The 20,419-nt window shown below is 44.8% G+C and overlaps 3 protein-coding genes across 3 annotated transcripts; 1 reads left to right on the forward strand and 2 right to left on the reverse strand.

Annotated features, from left to right (window-relative positions):
• Positions 1 to 182: 182 nt before the first annotated feature.
• Positions 183 to 1,247, reverse strand: MYCFIDRAFT_195178 (uncharacterized protein; the record flags this gene model as incomplete). Its single annotated transcript, XM_007926431.1, has 1 exon — positions 183 to 1,247. One exon carries the CDS (start codon positions 1,245 to 1,247, stop codon positions 183 to 185), a length of 1,065 nt encoding a protein of 354 aa, XP_007924622.1.
• A 1,292-nt stretch (positions 1,248 to 2,539) lies between these two features.
• On the forward strand, positions 2,540 to 3,726 carry MYCFIDRAFT_173060 (uncharacterized protein; the record flags this gene model as incomplete). The annotated part of the gene is made up of 5 exons (XM_007926432.1): positions 2,540 to 3,076; positions 3,115 to 3,130; positions 3,159 to 3,256; positions 3,299 to 3,650; positions 3,677 to 3,726. 5 exons carry the CDS (start codon positions 2,540 to 2,542, stop codon positions 3,724 to 3,726), a joined length of 1,053 nt encoding a protein of 350 aa, XP_007924623.1.
• A 1,202-nt stretch (positions 3,727 to 4,928) lies between these two features.
• MYCFIDRAFT_214577 (uncharacterized protein) lies at positions 4,929 to 6,213 on the reverse strand. The gene is made up of 2 exons (XM_007926433.1): positions 5,304 to 6,213; positions 4,929 to 5,249 (listed from the first exon to the last, which is right to left on the reverse strand). Exons 1-2 carry the CDS (start codon positions 5,646 to 5,648, stop codon positions 4,974 to 4,976), a joined length of 621 nt encoding a protein of 206 aa, XP_007924624.1. The 5' UTR covers positions 5,649 to 6,213; the 3' UTR covers positions 4,929 to 4,973.
• Positions 6,214 to 20,419: the final 14,206 nt, after the last annotated feature.

Genomic DNA, 20,419 nt, shown 5'->3' on the forward strand with positions numbered 1-20,419 from the left:
ACGCCGAATTTGCGGAAAGCTCGCCCAGTCGCTCGCATGTGGGTTGCAGACAGGAATTGACCGCCGAGAGATCCGCCGAGGCAGGCCATTTTGTCCCAATAACGGCCCATACAGCCAACATATTCCCGAATTGTCTAGCTAGCGTCAGCACGCCCATCTAGGGTAGACCTAGGATGGTCTACTTACGCGTGAACAATACTGTATGCATTGGGTAACTTATACCTCTGCGCATGGTTCAAGTATCGAATCGACTGGAACCCAGCCCAGAGACACGCCGTCACAGCGTCCTGCACCATCAGTTTGAAGGCCACTGTGCCCTCCAGATCGCAGTGTGCCTGGTCCAAATTGTGTAACACGTGGTCCAAGAAGGGGCGTCGAACGAGGTGGCATGCTTTCCAGTACTCACACCTGAGCCTTAGCGAGAGAATGTCATCCGGTGCACTGTCATCGTTGTCCCAGCGCAACGACGGATCCAGGGCCCTTCTCCATGAATTGAGGCTTTCTTGGTAAGGTTGGAGGCGTTGAATGAGATCGGTAAAGCTGTCAGAAGCGCTGACTGGGAAAAGTTCCGAGCACAGGCGATGCAACATGTCGCACAGCATGATGTAAGAGATGTGGTGAAGTTGGACATATCTCTCGTCAGGGTCTTTCCACAGGTTAGAGTCGTAAGGTAGAGGAACCCGCGGAAGGAGCTCAAGCGTAGTGTTTGTTGGCAGGTCTAAATCGGCTGCGACGGAATCCCACATCAAATAGGCTGTCCATGCTGCCAGTACGACCTCTTGCTGTCGCGGACTCGTTATAATAGGTTTCTGGGTCTCCTCGCGGAAGTGCTCTCTACGGAGCAGATGCAAGATGCAGCGACTTGCCTTATCAATCCAGCTCATTGCAGTTTCTGGCTTAGCGAGACGCCAGTGGTATAGAGCCACTAGGAGAAACATTTGCGCATGCGTACGAGTGTCGCCGTCAAGTTGATCACCAACAATGGAGATAGCGATATCGTAGTAGCCTTTGGCGACTGCCCCTTTGTCCGAGACATCGATCGAAATTGCTCCAAGGGCGATGGCCAAGCAAACAATGGCATTCTCCGGCGATCGCTCCAGGAGACCTTCGCTGGGGAAATAGCCCTTAAGTTGGTTTTTAAGCCAATTCTTGTTGATAAAAGGGTTGAGAAGATAGTCATTCTCCAAGTAGCTTGTCAATAAATGGCCTGCAGTCGCAGGATCACGATGCCTGAGGACCGGAGGCATGTAGCACGGCTGAACCGGTGATGCTGGACCAGACCTTTGATCAACATTGACCTGGGCTGCTGCAAAGATTCTTCTGACCTCATGCCACGATAGTACGAGGTTGTGTAGACCTCTGAGTGGAGATTTTGGTCCAGTTGAGCAGAAGCTCGTGTAATCTTTGCTCCGTTGCAATCCTGGGTGCCTTGCTATAGACGCTGCATCGCCCTCGAGCGTCGCTATATCGCTCTGGAATGAAGCTATGCGTTTGCTCGCTTTCTCATGTAGTTTTTCCCAGTTCTGGACCACTTCAAGCGCTTTATCTTGTAGCTCAATACTTCTGAGCCTTCTTGTTCGGCCTCTTGTTCGATGGCAAGGCTGACCTATGCGTTCGCACCGGCTGCATGGTGTGAAATCAGAACACTTCGTTCTCAGCTCCTTACACGGGTCGCATGCCTATCTCCATCAGCCTAGGATCGATTGCTGCGCCTGTGGACTCACTTGTGCTGCCCGAGATTCTTTGGCACTGGCGGCTCGCATCTCTAGCTTCGAGAATGAATGGAAGAGGTCGCGGAACCATTCAGATGTGAGCAGTCCGCCAATTGTCCGTATGCGTCCAGGGGAGCCTCGGAGACTGTCAAAAGTCATCGCTATTCCGAGCATTGCACAAAGTGGGTATCCCACGCTACGCGATCGTGTGGTCAAGCACGATCTGGGCCGTCTCAGCAGGTACCGCTGAGTCACCAGGTCTGCAAATATTGATTTTCTGGTGCTGGTAGGCGGACGGGCACTTCAACCCTGATGCTTTCGCTCGACCTGTGCATGTAGGATCAGGTATCCAACGAGAGGCAGGAGCGTAGGCCTCTGCAGCATCCTTGCCACGTCACAGAGGCGACGGAAGGCGCACTGTCCGAAGTCTCTGCTGAGACCCTACACCGGGTCTCTACGACGCCTGGTCCAATCGCAAACAATTATCACTCGCCCACCGCGCCATGCCAAACGTTGGAATCGCGCTTCTGCAAGTATCCCAGCTATGTCACACATATTCAAAGTCAACATATGGAGTGGGTAGCACTTTGAGGCCCCTGCTCGGATCGACTCTGTCGTGCAAGAGGCACGGTCGTCCACTTCGTCCAGATGCCAGTAGCATGCCACGTCGGATGAAGAATGAAGGGCAGAGACTTGGCAAGCAACTGTGGGAGAGTCCAGCTTCCCTCGGCCGCTCACAGCTCCTGTCAAACTCCACAGGAAACACACCAGGTAAGACCCCAAATCATGATCCGGCGCCCCAATAATGACGCTAGAGTGCGTAGGCCATGCCCGAGCAGTCCTTCACAGGCGTATTCGAGATTGGGGTTCAGTCCAGCTTGCGAAGCATTCCAAGGCTGAAATTGGACTTCACCCAAGGGCCTGGGCTGCAGTTGCAATACACTTGCACATTCAACTACACTGGCGATACCCCATCAGAGCACATCCCCTCCAGAAGGACGAGTGCCGCCATCCTAGCACTCGTGCAGTCACTCAATGACTCGCCAACCGATCAGGCAAGGAAAATATGCAAGAAAGTGGTAGACGGCGTCACGGTGGGCCGCGCAAGCTTCGAGCGACTCACAGAAGGCGAGAAGTCGAACTGGAGACTCCAGATCGCACAGCTCCAGAAAGCAAATACCAGCGAGCGACTCGATTATCGTCCCGAGGTCCAATGGATGGGAGTGCTTTGGGATGCTTGTCGACCAGACATCAGAGGCAAGTTGAAAAAGAACATCGCCTTTCGTATTCGACTATTCAAACAGTTGATGCTTCGCTTGATTGGGAGGAGCCCAAGCATAGCTGTCTATATGGCTGGTAAGAAAGTTTCCCTACAGCGAGGGACTGACTGATCCGTGTCTAGCATGTCCTTCCAAATTGTTGCCTTCGCAGTTGTCCCAATGCAAGACATCGGATATCGAGAGTGCTGCAAAGCTCGCAGTGGAATGTCGCTCGACCATAGTCTGGCCGACCTGAGTGAATACTGTATAGACGTCGTAACGTACGTATTGTAACACGTCTACTCCAGGCATTGCATGACTGACTAGAGCAGAGCGCCTATGGCGGATGGAATGCAAGCCCTTCAGTCCGCTGGCGCAAGTGCTGAAGGGACCAGAGTTAGTGAGATGGCTTTGTCGGGCGTGAAGTATCTCGGAAGCCCAATAGACTTGGTCCAGACATATTTGATTTCGAGGCGTCCAGCGTTCGGAAACGACAGGCGTCAAAGGAAACTGCCGATACACCAGGCTTCAGTCTGGCGATATTGCGGCCTTGTTGCTGAGCTCGAGAGTCAGATACTCACTTTGCGGCAAGGATATCAGACGGCTCCTTACCTGACGCACGATGGTCATGATTTCTACGACCGCTGGAGTGGGCTGGAAGTGATCGCAAAGCTCTCGAGTGGACGTTGGTGCTGAGGCAGCAAGCTCTCTTGCGGCTCTCGCGCACAGCTCGTGTGCAACAGCCTCTGGAATGATGCTGAAAGCTAGAAAGTTCTGCGACATTATGTACACGGTTTTTGTGCGAATTGTTCCTTTGTGCCGGTGATGCCCTCGCTTGTTGTCCACGAAATATCACGTGATGTGCGGGAATACCCATTTCAACTCCAAGAAAAAGAACTTGCCTACGCAGTATCTGTCTACGGCCCTTGCTTTTGATTGACTTGCAAGGACAGTTCTCCCACCGCTAGACACATGCCCTTAACTACGCTTTGGAGTATATCCGGCTGACACGATAGAAGTCGCAAGTCTTCGACAAATTGCTTGCAGACCCATATCATGAACCTTACTGCCTTTTCCCTCGGTATTCTCACATCGTACGCCAGGCAGAAATTCCACAAATTCGTGTCGACGATCTTTCCAGCCTCTACCCAGTGCCCGCTCTTGATGTGCAACACGGCAAGGTCAAGAAGTGCGCATTCGAAATCCAGGAACGCCTGAGGCGGCAAATCTAACAGATGCTCTTGATGAAATTGGTATGCTCGGGCCAAGGTATTATTAGCTATCAGGCTTACACGCTCACTGTCTGGTCGCTCTGTACGCAGCCGATGAACCACCCAGGCAATGAGGCTGTCTGCAGCTTCCAAGGCTGCCAAGCGCGTCCCTGGCAGGTCGTTAATCCCGGGTTCGGTGGACTGAAAAGCGTCTCTCGAAGATTGCCATGACACGGTATCGAGCGCATCCTCCTGAATGCTGAATGCTACTCGGACATTTGCGAGGTCTGCAACAGAGAGATAGCTGAGACACTCTTGAAATATCTCTGTAGGTATGTTGCTTGGAGTGCTGCAATGTGGCTTTTTAGGTCCCATGATGACAACCTTGACATGGCGTTCTACCCAGAGTGGAACGGCTAGCGAGCAACGACTGCATATTTATGAGCTCGGCGGAACCTTCTCGAGCGAAAACGTCCCAAGCTATGCCTGAATCAACGGATGACTGCTGTTTTCGAACAACCATTAAACATGAGGTGCTCCGCAGACCATGCGGTGTATGCTTACATGGATCACTTTTGATCGAGCCGTGATTGGTCGTTCAGAAAAATCAGAGCCCGCGATTCGTTGCCGAGGACCTTGCAAAGCCAACCCTCTTGACTGGCCCATCATCGTCGATTCGTCGGCAATCAGTCTGCTCGCTATAGTCTGGTCGCCATGGACTTAGATTCACAAAGCACGATTGTGATGGTGAACTGAATGAATGACTATGATCGAGCGGATAGACTAGTTATTTACAGAGGCATGTTGTCCTGTTCCCACTTAGTAACGGCATCAGCAGCAGTTACCTCCAAGTTTTCGGCAGGTTCCCAGGTATCTTCCCAGCGGACTTTGTAGAAAGTCTTCCCATCCCACATATGGCGGTCGACGATTCGATCCACCTCCCAGAACGGTACTTTGGGACAGTTTAGAGCGCACTGCAGGGAATGAGTGAGTTGCTGGAGCCTAGCAGATGAGACTGTTGTATCGGTCTGTGATTGCTTCCGTACACGTGGACGACGTCGGCGGTCCTGCAAAACTTTTTAGACTGCGCTTATAGGACTCACACTACGGGTCCAACATACCTGCCAAGAGCTCAACGACGGCCTTGCAGCTCGCACTCGGCCCAAAGGGTGCGCGACGCTTGAGGTGCTGGCAGTCTCTTCGTAGTGCACAGGCGCAGGCTGTGAGAGTGCACCTGTGGTCTCCGCAGCTGAAGGTGTGCGCACAAGCGACAACGCTTCTGGAGACACACAAGCGTGCTGCGCGGCCTCGCGCGAGGGGTTAGGCGTTTCGAAAGGGCCGAGAGGTGGAAGGTCCGCAGTCTGCAGAGAGACGAAAAGTTCTTCCTGATTCTGAGGCAAGGAGATCGGCTGCAGGCGTGCAGGAAGCCCACGCTCTGGGCCATTGTAGAAACGAATATTGTCCATCCTAAGTGAGAGACAGTGACACAGGTAGTAGCGTTGCGCGACCACGAGGGGAGAGGTACGGCGCCTTATTTGTATGTTGCCAGAAGTGTCCGGGCTGTCGAAATTATACAACTGCCGTTATCGTCACTCCACAGGCATAGAAATGCCGCCGTCGCCCGGCTACCAACTTTCCACCATCCTCTTGCCTGTTATAGACAGCTTCAGCCTCCATCTGCCCGGCTCCGCCTGGGTGACGGGGACCTTGGGATGAAGTCAAGGAATGCAAATCAAACCACCCGAGGAGCCTGCTCAGCTCAGAGGCCCAGGACCTCGTCTGCTAGCCAGGGACTGAGGGCATGTTCGCATAGCTGTGCCACGCAGCGACTATGCAGTACGATGGGTTTGCGCGCCGCACTTGCGCAGCGACGAAGCCAGCAGGCGCGTGATCGAAGGAGCGTGAGCACAGAGCTGGTCGCAAGCGAGGCGAGGCATGGTCTAGATTTGTCGATGCTGGCCGTGACTGTGAGCGGGAGCCTAGCGCGATTGGTCGTCGAGATATGGGCGACAGAGTAGAGAACCATGTGGACGTTGAAAGGAAGAAAGGAGCGTAAATACTAAGGAAGTGGGCGGAAGGCCGGGAGTTATATTAGATCCCCACGCCGGGCAGTCGCGCTCCGGGCTCGAATAGGCAAGTCGCTAGCCCGATGTTTCGATAATCGCGACTACCGTTTAACGAAATATAGATTTTCTAAAAGGAAAATTACGTAAAAACTATGCTAAAATTTTAAAATCGGCTATAGTAACGACCTAGATAGCTATCTTCTATATACTAGGTATAGTTTTCTATTTACGAGTTTATATTCTACTATTTTCTAGTAAAAACTTTCTATTCTAATTAAAAAATCGTATACAGACTAAAACGATAAAGATCTTTTTCTAAAATATATCGCCGTATATATAATAGCTTAGGCGAAACTCGGGAATTAGCTATAGTAACGACCTAGGTAGTTTAGATTACTTTAGATATACTAGATAGTACGATTCCTTATCTACGAGCCTGTATCCGTCGATAGGAACTTTCTAATTAAAACTAAAAAAAGTCGTCGTTTTTTCTATATATGCGCTCTAAAATCCGAATAGAAACGGCCTAGACGAGAGATATCGTGCGAACGCTAATTAGTGTGAAATTTCGCCGTACTATACCCTATATACTTAGAGTCCTATCCCCGTCTAGTCTAGAGATAGATCTTATATATAAACTAGTGTTTATATAGCTCGAAGAGCTATAAGTAAAGGCCGAAGAGCTATAAGTAAAGGCTAAGGCGACAAGCGGGGTAGGGTGAGCTAGATTCTAGAAGATTCCACGGCGGCTATTGCCGTGCCGCGCTAGGTAACAAGGCGGAAATCGTTATAAATCGCACTTTTTAAATCGCGCGCCTTTCTAACAACAACTTTAGGTATTAGAAAACACTATTTAGAAACGCTTATAGTAAGTACTATTAGAAACGCTTATAGTAAGATAGTCTAAAATATCTAAAGTAACTACTTCCGGAATACGCCTATAGTAATTACTATCCGGAATACCTATAGCGAGTACTATTCGAAATATCTATAGTAGATAGTTCTTTCTAAGTAGGAACGCTTATAGTAAGTACTATCTATAAGGCGTATAGTAAGTCTAATCTAAAACGCCTAAAGTAATTTTAATCTAAAATACTTATAGGAATTCTAATTTAGAATACTTATAATACTAAGTACTATTTAGAACGCGTATAGTAACTCTAATCGGGAGCGCTAATAGTTAGTACTACTATCTATAACGCTTATACTAAGTTTTATTTAGAACACGCTATATAGTAATTCTAATCCGAAACGTATATACTAAGTCCTATCCGGAACGCGTATAGTAAGTACTATCCGGAACGCGTATAGTAAGTACTATCCGGAACGCGTATAGAAAGTCTAATTCGGAACGCTAATAGTAAGTACTATTAAGAACGCTTATAGTAAGTAGTACTATCTAAAATACCTATACTAAGTACTATTTAGAATACTTATAGCAAGTTATATCCGAAACGGTTATAGTAAATACTACTAAAAACGTTTATAGCGAGTACCCTATATAACGCCTACTACGAGTACCCTATAAAATGCCTATAGCGAGTACTCTATAGAATATCTATAGCGAGTAGTACTATCCGGAACGCGTAGGATAAGCCTTATTTTAAACGCTTAGTATAGTTAGTTCTATATAGACCGGAACGTTTCGAACTGTTTATAGTAAGTACCTTATATAACGCCTACTACGAGTACCTTATAAAACGCCTATAGTAAGCACTCTATAGAATACCTATAGCGAGCAGTACTACCCGGAACGCGTAGGATAAGCCTTATTTTAAACGCTTAGTATAGTTAGTCCTATATAAACCGGAACGTATATAGCAAGTCTTATCCGAAACTAAATACCTATATTAAGTACTATCCGGAAGGCTTATAGCGAGTAGTACTATCCGGAACGCTTATAGTAAATACTATCTAAAACGCCTATAGTAAATAGTATTCGAACTACCTATAGCGAGTACCCTATATAACGCCTACTACGAGTATCCTATAGGACGCCTATAGCGAGTACTCTATAGAATATCTATAATACTAAGAATAAGTCTAATTTAGAACGCTTATAATACTAAGTACTATTCGGAACGTATATAGTAAGTCTAATCCGGAGCGCTAATAGTTAGTACTACTATCTATAACGCTTATACTAAGTTTTATTTAAAACGCGCTATATAGTAATTCTAATCTAAACGCTTATACTAAGTCTTATCCGGAACGCGTATAGTAAGTCTAACTCGGAACGCTAATAGTAAGTACTATTAAGAACGCTTATAGCAAGTAGTACTATCTAAGATACTAATAGTAAGCACTATTTAGAATACTTACAGCAAGTTATATCCGAAACGCTTATAGTAAATACTACTAAAAACGCTTATAGCGAGTAGCAATATTTGAAACGCTTATAGCGGTAACTATCCGAGGTATCTATAGCAAATAGTACTATCCGGAACGCTTATAGTAAACACTATCTAAAACGCCTACATTCGAACTACTTATAGCGAGTACCCTATATAACGCCTACTACGAGTACCTTATAAAACGCCTATAGCGAGTACTCTATAGAATACCTATAGCGAGCAGTACTACCCGGAACGCGTAGGATAAGCCTTATTTTAAACGCTTAGTATAGTTAGTCCTATATAAACTGGAACGTATTAAAGGACGGAAACTAATACTACTACTACTACTAGCAGTAATAGTATAGGCTACCGAGGGTAATATAACCTATAGCAATATAGGCAACTATGTTTAGCATAATAGGATAACAAGACGGTTGCTTAGGCTAATAACTAGAGCCCTGTAACATAGGCATTATAGAAGTGTGATATAAACAATATACTATACGAGGTTAGTAATCTATCTACAATATAGAAGGAGGCCTCTTATATAGGCTTAAAACTTAGCCTAGGTATATAGGGCCGGTTACTAGCTAATATCCCTCCCTTTCTTCGTATCTAACTAGACACGCTTTACATTGTACGCTTAAAACAAACAGTTATATAGTAACCTTAGGCATCTTAGCTAAGGCTATTTTTTAGAGACTCCGTAATAATACCCCCGGGGTAGCATTGTTCCTAGATTCTATTAACATGCAAAAACAACTTCCTAAGCATCTAATCTACTACGCTAACTTACTACTGCTTCAATGCACCGTAATCCTTACTAGCAATAACCTTATTAGCTAGTCGACTGTCCTAAACTCCTCCGTAGGTATTAAAGCTATTAGCACTAAAGTACTCTGCCTCGAAGCGAGCTTAATTGACGAGGAGATTAGTAGCCTTGTCCTATATAGCCTTCTCCTACTCGCGTAGATAGTCCTTAAGCTCCTCCTTACTAAACTAGAGGATTTGTTTAACTTCGTTCTAAATAACGTAACTTAACTAAGGAATTCTACCGACTAGGGTATCGGAAATGCAACTAAGGCCTTCGACTAAGATAGTAGTAGGGAAGGCGAACGGTACGAAGGTATTAGAACCTAGAAGGGCGGTTAGATTGCGGTATACCTTAGCAACCTTAGCGACGGTTAAGTTGTCGTAGCCCTTAATCTTAGTTCCGTCGATAATACGAGAGTAGCCTAGGTCGATTAATATACGGTCGCTCTCGGGCTTTAGGTCGCTATACGGAAGGTATAGCATCTAAATAGAGACTTCGCATTCTTTTAGAGGGGTAAGGATCTACTAAGCTACCTCGCCTTCGTTAGGCTAACTATCGAATATATAACCGAGGTCGTCGTTAGTAAGGTGCTTGTTAGTAAGCTTGCTAATCTTGTTTAGTAGAACTAGGCTACGGGTATTAAGCTTCTTAACCTAGTTCTCGAAGACCTCTAGTTTGTACATGCCCTCGATAATAGTTAAATAGGCGGTCTTATCTTTAGATATAAGAGAAACCTTAATGCGTAGATAGCTAGCACCCTTACTAGCTGCGAGCTTAACTATATCTTATCCGAGACGAGAAGTCTCCTTCGTAGGGCAGTTCTTATAACCGCTATTACCTATCTTAAAGTACTTAGTAGGCTTAGGGACGGAGATAAGCTCGTATACGTAATTAGGTCGAAGGGCAACGGCTAAGAGCTATAAGGCGGGATACTAACGGACGATTTAGTTACTTACTCTATAGGTTTAAAGGGTATTACGGCCTTCCTACTTAGACTTAGGCAGTTTACGCATATACTAAAAGAATATACGAAACTCCTCCTATATTAGGTCGACGATAAGAGGAAGGTACGCTCTATAAGGCGACTATATCTAACCGAAGACTCGAGGGAAGATAGTATTGCTAGTCTATCGAAAGCGGTCGAAGGAAGTGCCTTAGCCGAGAATGCTAGTAATTAACTTATACCGACGCTTAGTTAGCGTAAGATCGCGAGTAATAGTACTAGTAGGGTTGAATACGTAGAGTCCTAGGGAGGTCGGGGCGGTAGTAGGGCGTCTAGGAAACTAGTTAGTATAACTAGTCTTAAAGGCAGCGAAGGTATCCTAATTAGCAATCTCGCGTCTAATCTTTAATAAGCGACCGATAAGAACACTCGTCTTAGCACTAGCGTAAAGACTATAGACCTTAGCGGCCTTCTTAATATAGTTAGCATATATAGTAAACCGCTCTTTACCTAGCTTGCTAAGGTCGTCGAGCTATTAATAGATAGATAGGGCGGTAGGAGCTTTGCCTATATCGGCTTTAGGAACTATATCGATGTTAGTAATAAGGTACGCAATAGAGTCGCCCTTATAAGAACTATAGATATTCTTAGTTAATAGGATCGGCGAGAGGCCTCTATCTCTACGCTCGCTAAAGGAGCCTTCGAAGGAGACATCTTCTAGTAGTATATCTAGTATATTAACATCCGAGTTACTATAGTTAGTACTATAGTTAGTACTATAGTCGGTACTAGAAGGAGTACTATACTTCTTAGTAGCCTTACGGAGGGCCTAGCGAGCATACAATACCTTCTTACGTACTGCTTCGGCCTTAGCGCGCTCGTCTTTAACTTCTTAAGGGACCTTACGGTTGCGGGTCGAGCGACGATCTTTAGCCTATATTTCTATAGCGAGCGCAAGACTAGTAGCCGTATCGGCCTCGGTTTCTAAGCGAAGAGCCTTACGTTTAAGGACATCAACGATAGGAGCCTCTTAACCTTTAATAATAAAGCCTATACTATTAATACGATAGCCCTTCTCTTTTAGTAGATCCTTAGTTGTTTATACGTTAAGATCGACCTAGACAATCGCATCGTAGTGCTTCTTCTAGTAGGCTATCGTAAAGTCGTTAAGCGTAAAGGACAAGTTAAGTAACTACTTGCCTACCTTCTTACTAGCGGTAGATACGCGATAGATTATAGTATAGGAAAGGTACTCGGCGCCTTAACGACGGACCTTATACTTGTTAACGAACGAAGAGACCTACTTAGTACGCTCTTATCTACCGTAGGCGAAGTTAACAAGGCTCTTAGGAAAACTGCTTAGTCCTCCCTAATATTCGAAGGCCTAGTCGAGGGTCTTAAAGCGTAAACGAATCTAGGTACCGGCCGTCTCGAGGCTATAGACGATAGGAAAGGCTTGTTCGATATCTATATCGTTAAGAACCTCGCGCTTAAAGATACGCTTACCGATAGACTAACGCAAGTTGTTTATACTATATATAACTAAGATAGTAGCCTTCTTAATATTCTTATTAATAACGCGTAGTAGGGTGCGAGCGTTCTAGATCTTCTCTTAAGGGTCTTTAAGGGCGGTAACGATCTAGAAGCAGTGCTCGAGGCTAGTTATAGCAGCTAAGGCGCTATCGGATAGGGCTTCGATCGGAACTAGGGCGGCTAGGCTTAGGTTAATAGGGGTAGGTAGGTCGTTGCTACTACTAGCGCCTAGCGGATTCGGGGCGCTAGAAGTTATAGTCGACCGAAGCGGAAGTAGATTATAAACGAGCTTATAAGTGTATTCGTTGCTTAACAATAATGTTTAAAGGGTTTAGATAGAAGGGGGGGGTAGTTAGGCGGTAGTAAGTTAGTTAGTAATCGAGTAGAAGAAGGAGCTTAGGAAGCTCGCTTTAAATATAGTACGAAGGTAACGTAGTCCGTATATTCCGCGCTAGTAAAGCAAACGGATAACGGCTATATATAAAAGTAAAGCTATATACGAGACTTCTTTATTATTAGGGTAGGCTAAAGTTTAACAATCGATTTAGCTAATTGCTAGTAGCGACTACGCGCCTTTTATTAAACTTTAGCTATCGTAGACTCTCGCGTGCTCGAAATGTGACTAGTTAGTTCGAGCCCCTAGTAGAAATCTATAGTAGTAAGGCTAGCGGGACTAATAATACCCCCGAGGTAGTATTAGCTTTTCTCTAGAGATACTCGGTAACGAGGAGCAAGTCGCCTAGGCCTAGCGTAGCTAATCCGTTAATATATTAGCCTATAGCACTGCCGTTATAGGTATAGCATTACCTTTTATATTAGCAAGCACGTAAAGGTAGTCCGTGCGTTTACCTTCTTTCTTCTTCTAAACACTAAGCTTAATAGCCTAAGGTCCCTATTCTTAGAGGCTATCGGCCTAGGTTGCTATATCTATCTAAGATCTAGGAAGGGAGAGGGTTAGGTTCGGCTATTTTCCTAATGCTACCCCCGGGGTATTATTAGGAAAACACGCCTCGTATAGTTCTATCTAAGGAAACAAGAGTAAGGGAATGAAGTTACAGCAACATCTCGAAGGCTAAAGAGCAAAACAATAGACAAAGTAAAGGCAAAAGAGGGCAATAACTATAAGCATTAACACCGTAGGAACAAGTAGTAAGGACTAAAGCTATAGGGCGGCACTATATTAATAGCGCGGAGAAGGCAAGAAAAACAACGTAGTAGAGGCAGGGAAAGACAAGCAATTATTTAGTCTCGGGATCTAGCTATAATTCTAGGCGGTCTTCGTCGCTAGACTAGTCGAGCTCCTCCTCGGAGTTAGAGTTAGATAGCTAGAAGTCTAGTTTACTATCGGAATTAATATCGGAAATACTCTACGCGTAATTAATACGTATATAACCCTCTCTTTGTTTATAAGTTATTTCTAATAGCTTACTAAGACGTATCTAGGGATGCGTATAGTTGTTAGGTAGAACAGGATCTATAATCGCGGTAGGATCCTCCTCTCGATAGGCATCTAAGGTCGGTAGAGGGTCTATAGAGGCATTAACTTCCTCCTTAGTCGGGGGAGGGCGGGCAGGCTCTCTTAATTCGACGATCTTCTTTAGGTTAGCCCGGGGGTGCGAGTGCTTCAAGGTAGCACTATTAAGTTCCTAAAGACGGTACGTAGAACTATCGTAAAGGACCTCCTATACTCTATAAGGCCCTTTCTATTTAAAGGCTAACTTATAGGAGTAACTATATTCTAGCTCCGACCGGTATAGGAGAACTATATCGCTAACCTTTAGAGATTCCTAATTAATAGCATTATAGTTATCGAAATACTGCTTAGCCTCTTTACGAAGGCGCCGTTGTCGAGCAAGACCCTCTTAAGAAGTAGCAGTTATATCCTTAAGAGCCTTAGCCCGTAGGGTAAGAAGATCTGCCCTCGTATAAATAGACCCCTAATCGTAAACGCTATACGTGCGATAGGACAACTTAATAGGAAGAACGGCGTCCCTTCTAATTATAAGCTCTACCGGCGTAAGTCTAGTAGTATCGACAATAGTAGTTCGATCCGCCTAGAGAAGGGCTAGGACCCGGGTAGAGATAGGAACCGACCTATCCCCTCTATTAGTTATCTTAGATAGGGCATTAATTAAAGACCGATAGCTACGTTTAATAATAGCATTCGACTAGGGATAGTATAGGGAGATGTAAACGTTTTTCGCCCTATACGAAACAAGTAGTACTTAAACTTCTTTAGCTATATTATTCGTAGCGTTATCTAAGATAATCTCGTAAGGTATTCCCTAGCGGCAAAACAGATCTTTAAATAGGAAGGTAGCTATATTACGAGCATTAATAGCGCCGCAGCCCTTATAGAAATAATAGGCCTCCGGCTATCGAGAAAGACTCTCTCGAATAATATACAAGCTATTATTGCGACTAAGATAGACCCTATCGCTATACTATCGCTCTCCGACTAATTAGGCAGTAGGAATACGCAGCTCTCCTAGACGTCGGTAGCTATTCCTAAAATTGTACTTAGGATAGCTCTTATAGTAGCGGGAGACATTAGCCTATACGCCGTCCTACTAGTAGCGCCGACGAAGGATATCGAAGGTGCCCTCCGCCGCCCGGTAGCCGAGCTTATCGTAAACGGAACGAAGGATCTCTTATCGGGTTGCTAGGTCGTTAATAATACGCTAGAGAGGTGTATTAACTATCGCTTATCGCTAAAGGATTCGATCTTTAACTAGGAATCGTCGAGAATAGCGAATAACCCGACGGTATTAACTCCTTAATAGGCTAGGCGCTTTCTTCGTATAGGTTAGGAAGTAGGCGATATAATAGGAGTCGTCGGAGTAGACTCTATTAAGGATATTATCCCTCTCTAGTTTATCCGCCTTAGCTTTAGCCTAGTCGTTATCGTTAGTAGTAGGGCTCTCGTCGGGTAGGTTACTAGGTTAGCCGCTAGGTTAGTCGTCGGTAGTAGGCCTAGTAATCGCTAGTATAGTATTAATATAGAAGGTAGCGAAGAAAGTGCGGTTAATTACCGTATCGATATCCTCTTCTTCTATTATCTCGGCGATGTCCTCTTCTATAGCAGGCCTTCTAGAAAGGCTATCTAGTCTAGTATGCTTCTTGCTAGGAACGTAGAAGACGTCGAAGTTAAACAAATAGATCTAGGCAACCTACCGAGCTATCGCAGAGTTTAGCAGGTCGGACGCTATACGGTTAAGCTAATAGACTAGCGTCTAAGTATCGATTTCTAGACAGAAGAATATACTAAAGAGCTATAGTCGGAACTTCTTTAGAGCCTTATAGACTCTAAGGCATTCTCGCTTGCTAGTATCGTACCGGGCCTCGATCGGTTTCTATAGTCCGGAGTCGTATCTAATAGGATAACGCAAGGATAGCTCCTTACGGTTATACTATATTAGTATCTCGCTATAGCCTTCGCCGCTCGAGTCGATAGCAACAATTATTAAACCCGTACCCTCTAAGTAGTTAATAGACGTAAGTGCAGGTACGCTAACGAGTGCCTTAGTTACCTTGTCCTTAGCCGCTTAGTATACGGGGGTCTATTCGAATTTAGCATCCTTTTTAAGTAAGGCGTATAAGGGCTTGTATACTAATATAAAGTTTTCGACCTAGATATAGAAGTAGGAGACTACTCTAAGCTAGGTTCGGACATCCTTCTAATAGGTAGGATCCGGCTAGGATACTATCTTTAGGACCCGTGCATTATTAGGATAGCGGCCGTTCTTATTAGTTATAAACCCGACAATGTTTATTCGTTTATATAGGAGCTAAAGCTTCTCTCTATACACCGTTAGGTTAGCTCGCTCTAGGTCGCAAAGGACACTATCGAGGTTCTAGATATATTCGAGAAAGAACCTACAAATGCTAGGCTCTACTTCTTTATTGTCGTACCTGGTTTTAGGGCCCTTAATGCCGATATCGTCGAGGAAAGGCATCGCTATATAGGAGATATAGGCCGCGAGGACTTAGTTTATAATGCGAACGAACTAGGCTACGGAGTTAGTTGCCCCTTAGGGAAGGGTAGTTTGTCTATATAGCCTAAGAGGTATCTCGAAACTAGTAAGGTCTCGGCTATTAGGGTAGAGAGGAATTTAGTCGTAACCCGAGAAAACGTTAACTAGTAAGGCTACAACACAGTTAGCAAAGGCTTCCGAGAACCTATTAGTCTCTAGAGGGAGGTTAGTATCTCTAATCGTAACTGCGTTAAACTTTTGCGTAGCGTTAATTAGACGGTACTTCTTTAGTTCCCTAGGAGCTGTTTTCTTTTAAACTAGGAAGTATAGATTACGATACGAGGCATAGGAAGGCTTAAGTGTGCCGGCCTTTACGCGCTACCGTATTATATCCTCGACTATACCTCGTAGGCTTAGGTTTAGCTTAAAACCTAGGTAGGCCTAAGGCTTATATTCGATCGTTCGGATCTTCTACGGAGGGGCAACCTCCGGGTTAATTCTGCCTAGGTAAGTAAAGTTATATGCTAATATAGCTTCGCGATTATACAGAAGCTTATATAGCAGGTTAAGCTTAAGATCCGAAAGCTCTATACTAGGTTTAACCTTCGCAAGCCTTTCCGGTATTAGCCTTATACCCCTAGGAATAGTAGAGAACTTTTTAGTAATATATCTCTAGTCGTACGGACTATCCCTAGGTAGTAATGTTGCTTCCTAATTAAGACACTTTTGTCGCTAGTTAGGATTCCCGCTAGGATTAGACCTATCGGTAATATGTACGCTACCTTTTACGGGCTTAATCTTGTTAGCTACCCTCTTATATAGGGTATAGACACTAATCGATTGTCGAACCCGAGCTCTCTCTCTTTATCGTTAGGCTTAGAGATTAGCGCAACAAAACAGCGCGTAAACTTCCTTAGAAGTCTCCTTAAGTCGATAGGTATATAACTAGTAGTCCTAATTTATAACGCCGGCGAAAACGTTAGATTCGTAATAATACCCCCGGGGTAGCATTAGACTCGCGCTCTAATTAGTTAGTTCGGGTAGACCCGCGTCCGGTAGTAATACCTCCGGCGACGATATATAAGATAGTATTATTACCTTAACTCGGGCATTAGGTATAGGTAGTCGTAGTATTATACTCGCTATCGCTTCGAGCACTCGTCTTCTTAGTACAAATCCTAGAAACTTGCCTTAGCGTACGGAGCGGCGCACTTCTAGAAATGACCTATTTAAGCTATACTAACTTATAGCGCAGATTGCCGGGCTTACAACCGCGCCGTAGCGTTTCCCGAAGACCGTCTAGAAGCAGTAAGGATATCCTCGTAGGACTTGTAGCTAGTGTTGCCGATATAACTAGTAAATACGACTCGGTTGCCCTTCTAGTTAGCAATAGTTCCCTCCTAGGAGCTATCGTCGCAGTTGCGCTAGATACTACGAGTTATACGAGACTATAGTCGACCTAGAATAATTAGCGTATTTAGGTCGGCGGCAATCTAGAAGGTAAAGGAAAAGCATATGCCGAAAGCGTCTGCTATAACATTGTAGTAGGTACCTACTAGCGCAACCTCCCTATTTACTCCCTATATGCCGAAGGAAATGTCTCTGTTTATTAGCAGCCTAAGTTGTTTAGCCTAACGCTTACTTATAATAAGTAACTCCGAACCATTATTAGGCATTGCTAGCATCTATTAACTGTAGCTCCCGATAGTAACTTAGGTATAGATAGCGGGAACGACGGCGAAGGAACGGGTAACTGCGGAAAGGTCTATATTATTAGGGATAGAATAAAGTTCCTTAGGTCGAGGAGGTCCTACTCGACCGATTTGTTAGCTAGTAAATCGGACAGCCTTAATAGAAACTAAAACTAGAGTAGGGTCGGGATTATTACTATCCCCTCGGCCTATCTCCTTAACTCCCTCTTCGTTAGCATTGTCGATAGTCTCTTAGTTCTCGTAGGTTACCGATTCGCCTTCTACTAACTCTTAGGCACCTAAAAATTTAGGAAGGAACTATAGGGAAGAGACGTCGATATAGTCTTCTCGTCCCTATTTCCTTCGGAGGGTAGCGAGGTCTTTTATAAAGGTAGTATCGTTAGGGATTCGGCTCTAGAACAGGTTAGTAGGCAAACCGTATACTAGTAGCTCTCCTATAGACATATTAGACTTAAGGTCTAGGAACTATAAAGCCTAGAAGAGAGCGTTTGCCTTTGTGTCTAAGGAGTTAGCCGGGCTAGTACTATACTTTTTTATATACCTATTAAAGCGAAAGCTCTTTAGATCGGATAACTTTCGCTTATAGGCCGGTAGGTTAGCTAGACCTAGGGTACTACTAATGTCGGTAGTAACATCCTCTATATCGACCTCTAGAGTCTCTAGGACGACTAGGCCTTCTATAGGTAGGGTGCTAGGTACGGTGCTAGGTGCGGTGCTAGATCGGGTAGCGCGGTCTATAGCTGTCTAGAGAGTCTTAGTTTTAGCGGTTAACTCTCGCTATTGCTTAGCCTTATCGGCTGCCTTGTTCTTTAGTACCCTAGTAGAGGCTGCCGTATATTAGGGCTAAAGAGGCTATACGTGATTGGTATATAACTAGGCTAAGTAAAGCTAGGGTCTTAGTACCTTAGGCAGGGCTTGGCGCTTAGCAATAGGCTAACTTGCCTACCTTCCTCCCTCTCCTCCTAGCTCCTTATCGAATACTACCTATACCTACTACCACCCTATCTACCTGCTAATAGACCCTTCTTATATAGTATTCGATCTACCCTTCGAGGGCAGTAGCTAGATAGTTCTTATTTCAAGCTTTTAGCGGTATAGCTACGAATAAGACTAATCTAACTATATTGTGCCTAAAGAACGGGACCTACACGTACTATTCTATTAAAACAACCGTACCAATCATTAAGCAAGGCCTTCTATACGGCCTATTATACTAAGTTAAGCACATTAGAACGATACTCGCTAATTCCGCTATACCCGTATCTTAGGGGCTAACAATACATTATTAGTGTCGCCCCTTATAATAGCTAGTTTATTACGAAACAACAACCGTGCTGCCGCTAGTAGCGCTAGCAACGACAACGCTAGCGGCATAGTGCCTGCTAAAGCGCCTCCTACTAAAGTGCCTACCGGAGCACCTACTAAAGTGCCTCCTGCTAAAGAGCCTGCTACTAGGCCTACCGAAGAACCTATAATTCTAGGTAACGACCTAGAGTTGCCTATTAACGACATTCTTAGCAATATTGTTAACCGTCGATATAGCTAACTAGCCTTTAGCCCCTAGCTAGTAGCGAGGCTTTAAGAAGCTACCTAAAACAGGCTTACTACCTTGCGTTAAGAACAATAGCTAAAGGATAATCTTCTCGAGATTCGCCGCCTCTAGGAATCTCTAACAACAACTACTAAGCTAATAGCAGGACCTTCTTTACTACCTATCTAAAAGAAGGACGCTAAACTTAAGGACTGCACCGTATTTAATAGCTCTAGTCGAAAGCAGTACAACGACTACATTCGTAACTGTAAACTTAACTAGCGCAATGCACTAAGAGCGCTACTAGACGACTATTCCTTAGTCGTATACGCTATATAGTACATCAATAGCGACCTAAAGCGCATATAGGATAACTATTTCGACTCCCTCGACGACTAGACCGCTATTTAGTAGCAGACCTATAAAACTATTATACTAGATACCCTTAGAAACCCTATACTAAGGCAACAATATGCTTAGGACCTGTATCTTCGAGCTAAATAGAAGACTAATTAATCGGCTCGCTTATTTAAAGCCTATTTAAAGACCCTCGAGGATAACCTTCCGCCTAAGACTAATTCTATATAGATCTCGGAAATACGCCTAAAACTTAGATAGGAACTTATCCTCGAATTAGACCGTCGCCGTGTATTCGAACAAGCCAACCTAATACGCATTTAATTTATAGTCGAAGTAGAAACAGCCGAACGAGCTATCTAGCTCTAATAACGACTAGAATCGAGGATCCGGCTAGCTAGTACTAACCGCGGCAATCGTAGTAGCCGCGGAGGAAATTAAGGTTCCTACTATAACAACAATGCTAACAATAGGAACAGTAATAATGACCGTAGAAGAGGCCGTAGCCGCCGGCTATATAGAGGAGGCCGCGATAGGGGCCGTAGAAGGGGCTCGTATCCCTATAGTACTAATCGCTTAACTAACAATAGCAGCAACAGCGGCTATAGCAACCCCCTAACCGGATTGAAGTGCTTTAATTGTAATAGTACTAGCTATCTACTAGGCTAATGCGACAAACCTAAGGACTAGGCCCGAATTGACCGTGCTTCCGCTAAGCATAGGAAACACCTTTTAGCCGCTAATACTACCCTAGTCGGCTCTTTTAATTAGTCGAAAAAAGAGTAAGCGCCGCACTAACTGTTAGCCTTATACGGCGTAAGACTATCGACATTGTGCTAGCTATTATACGTACCTGTCTTATATCTAGGCGCGATACTAACTATAAGGCAAAGGTTATACTAGACCCCGGAAATTCAGTTAGTGCCCTTATTAGCTATCGCCTAGCTAAGCAATTAGACCTCCGACAACTA

This window comes from Pseudocercospora fijiensis, assembly GCF_000340215.1.
Source record: "Pseudocercospora fijiensis CIRAD86 unplaced genomic scaffold MYCFIscaffold_3, whole genome shotgun sequence".
Classification (NCBI taxonomy): domain Eukaryota; kingdom Fungi; phylum Ascomycota; class Dothideomycetes; order Mycosphaerellales; family Mycosphaerellaceae; genus Pseudocercospora; species Pseudocercospora fijiensis.

Excerpts from the sequence above, each read along its gene's own strand:
- MYCFIDRAFT_214577 (XM_007926433.1), bottom strand. The coding sequence starts at position 5,648 with ATGGACAATATTCGTTTCTACAATGGCCCAGAGCGTGGGCTTCCTGCA. Across the intron at positions 5,250-5,303 it reads CGTCGTTGAGCTCTTGGCAG|GACCGCCGACGTCGTCCACG; the intron begins GTATGTTGGACC and ends AAAGTTTTGCAG.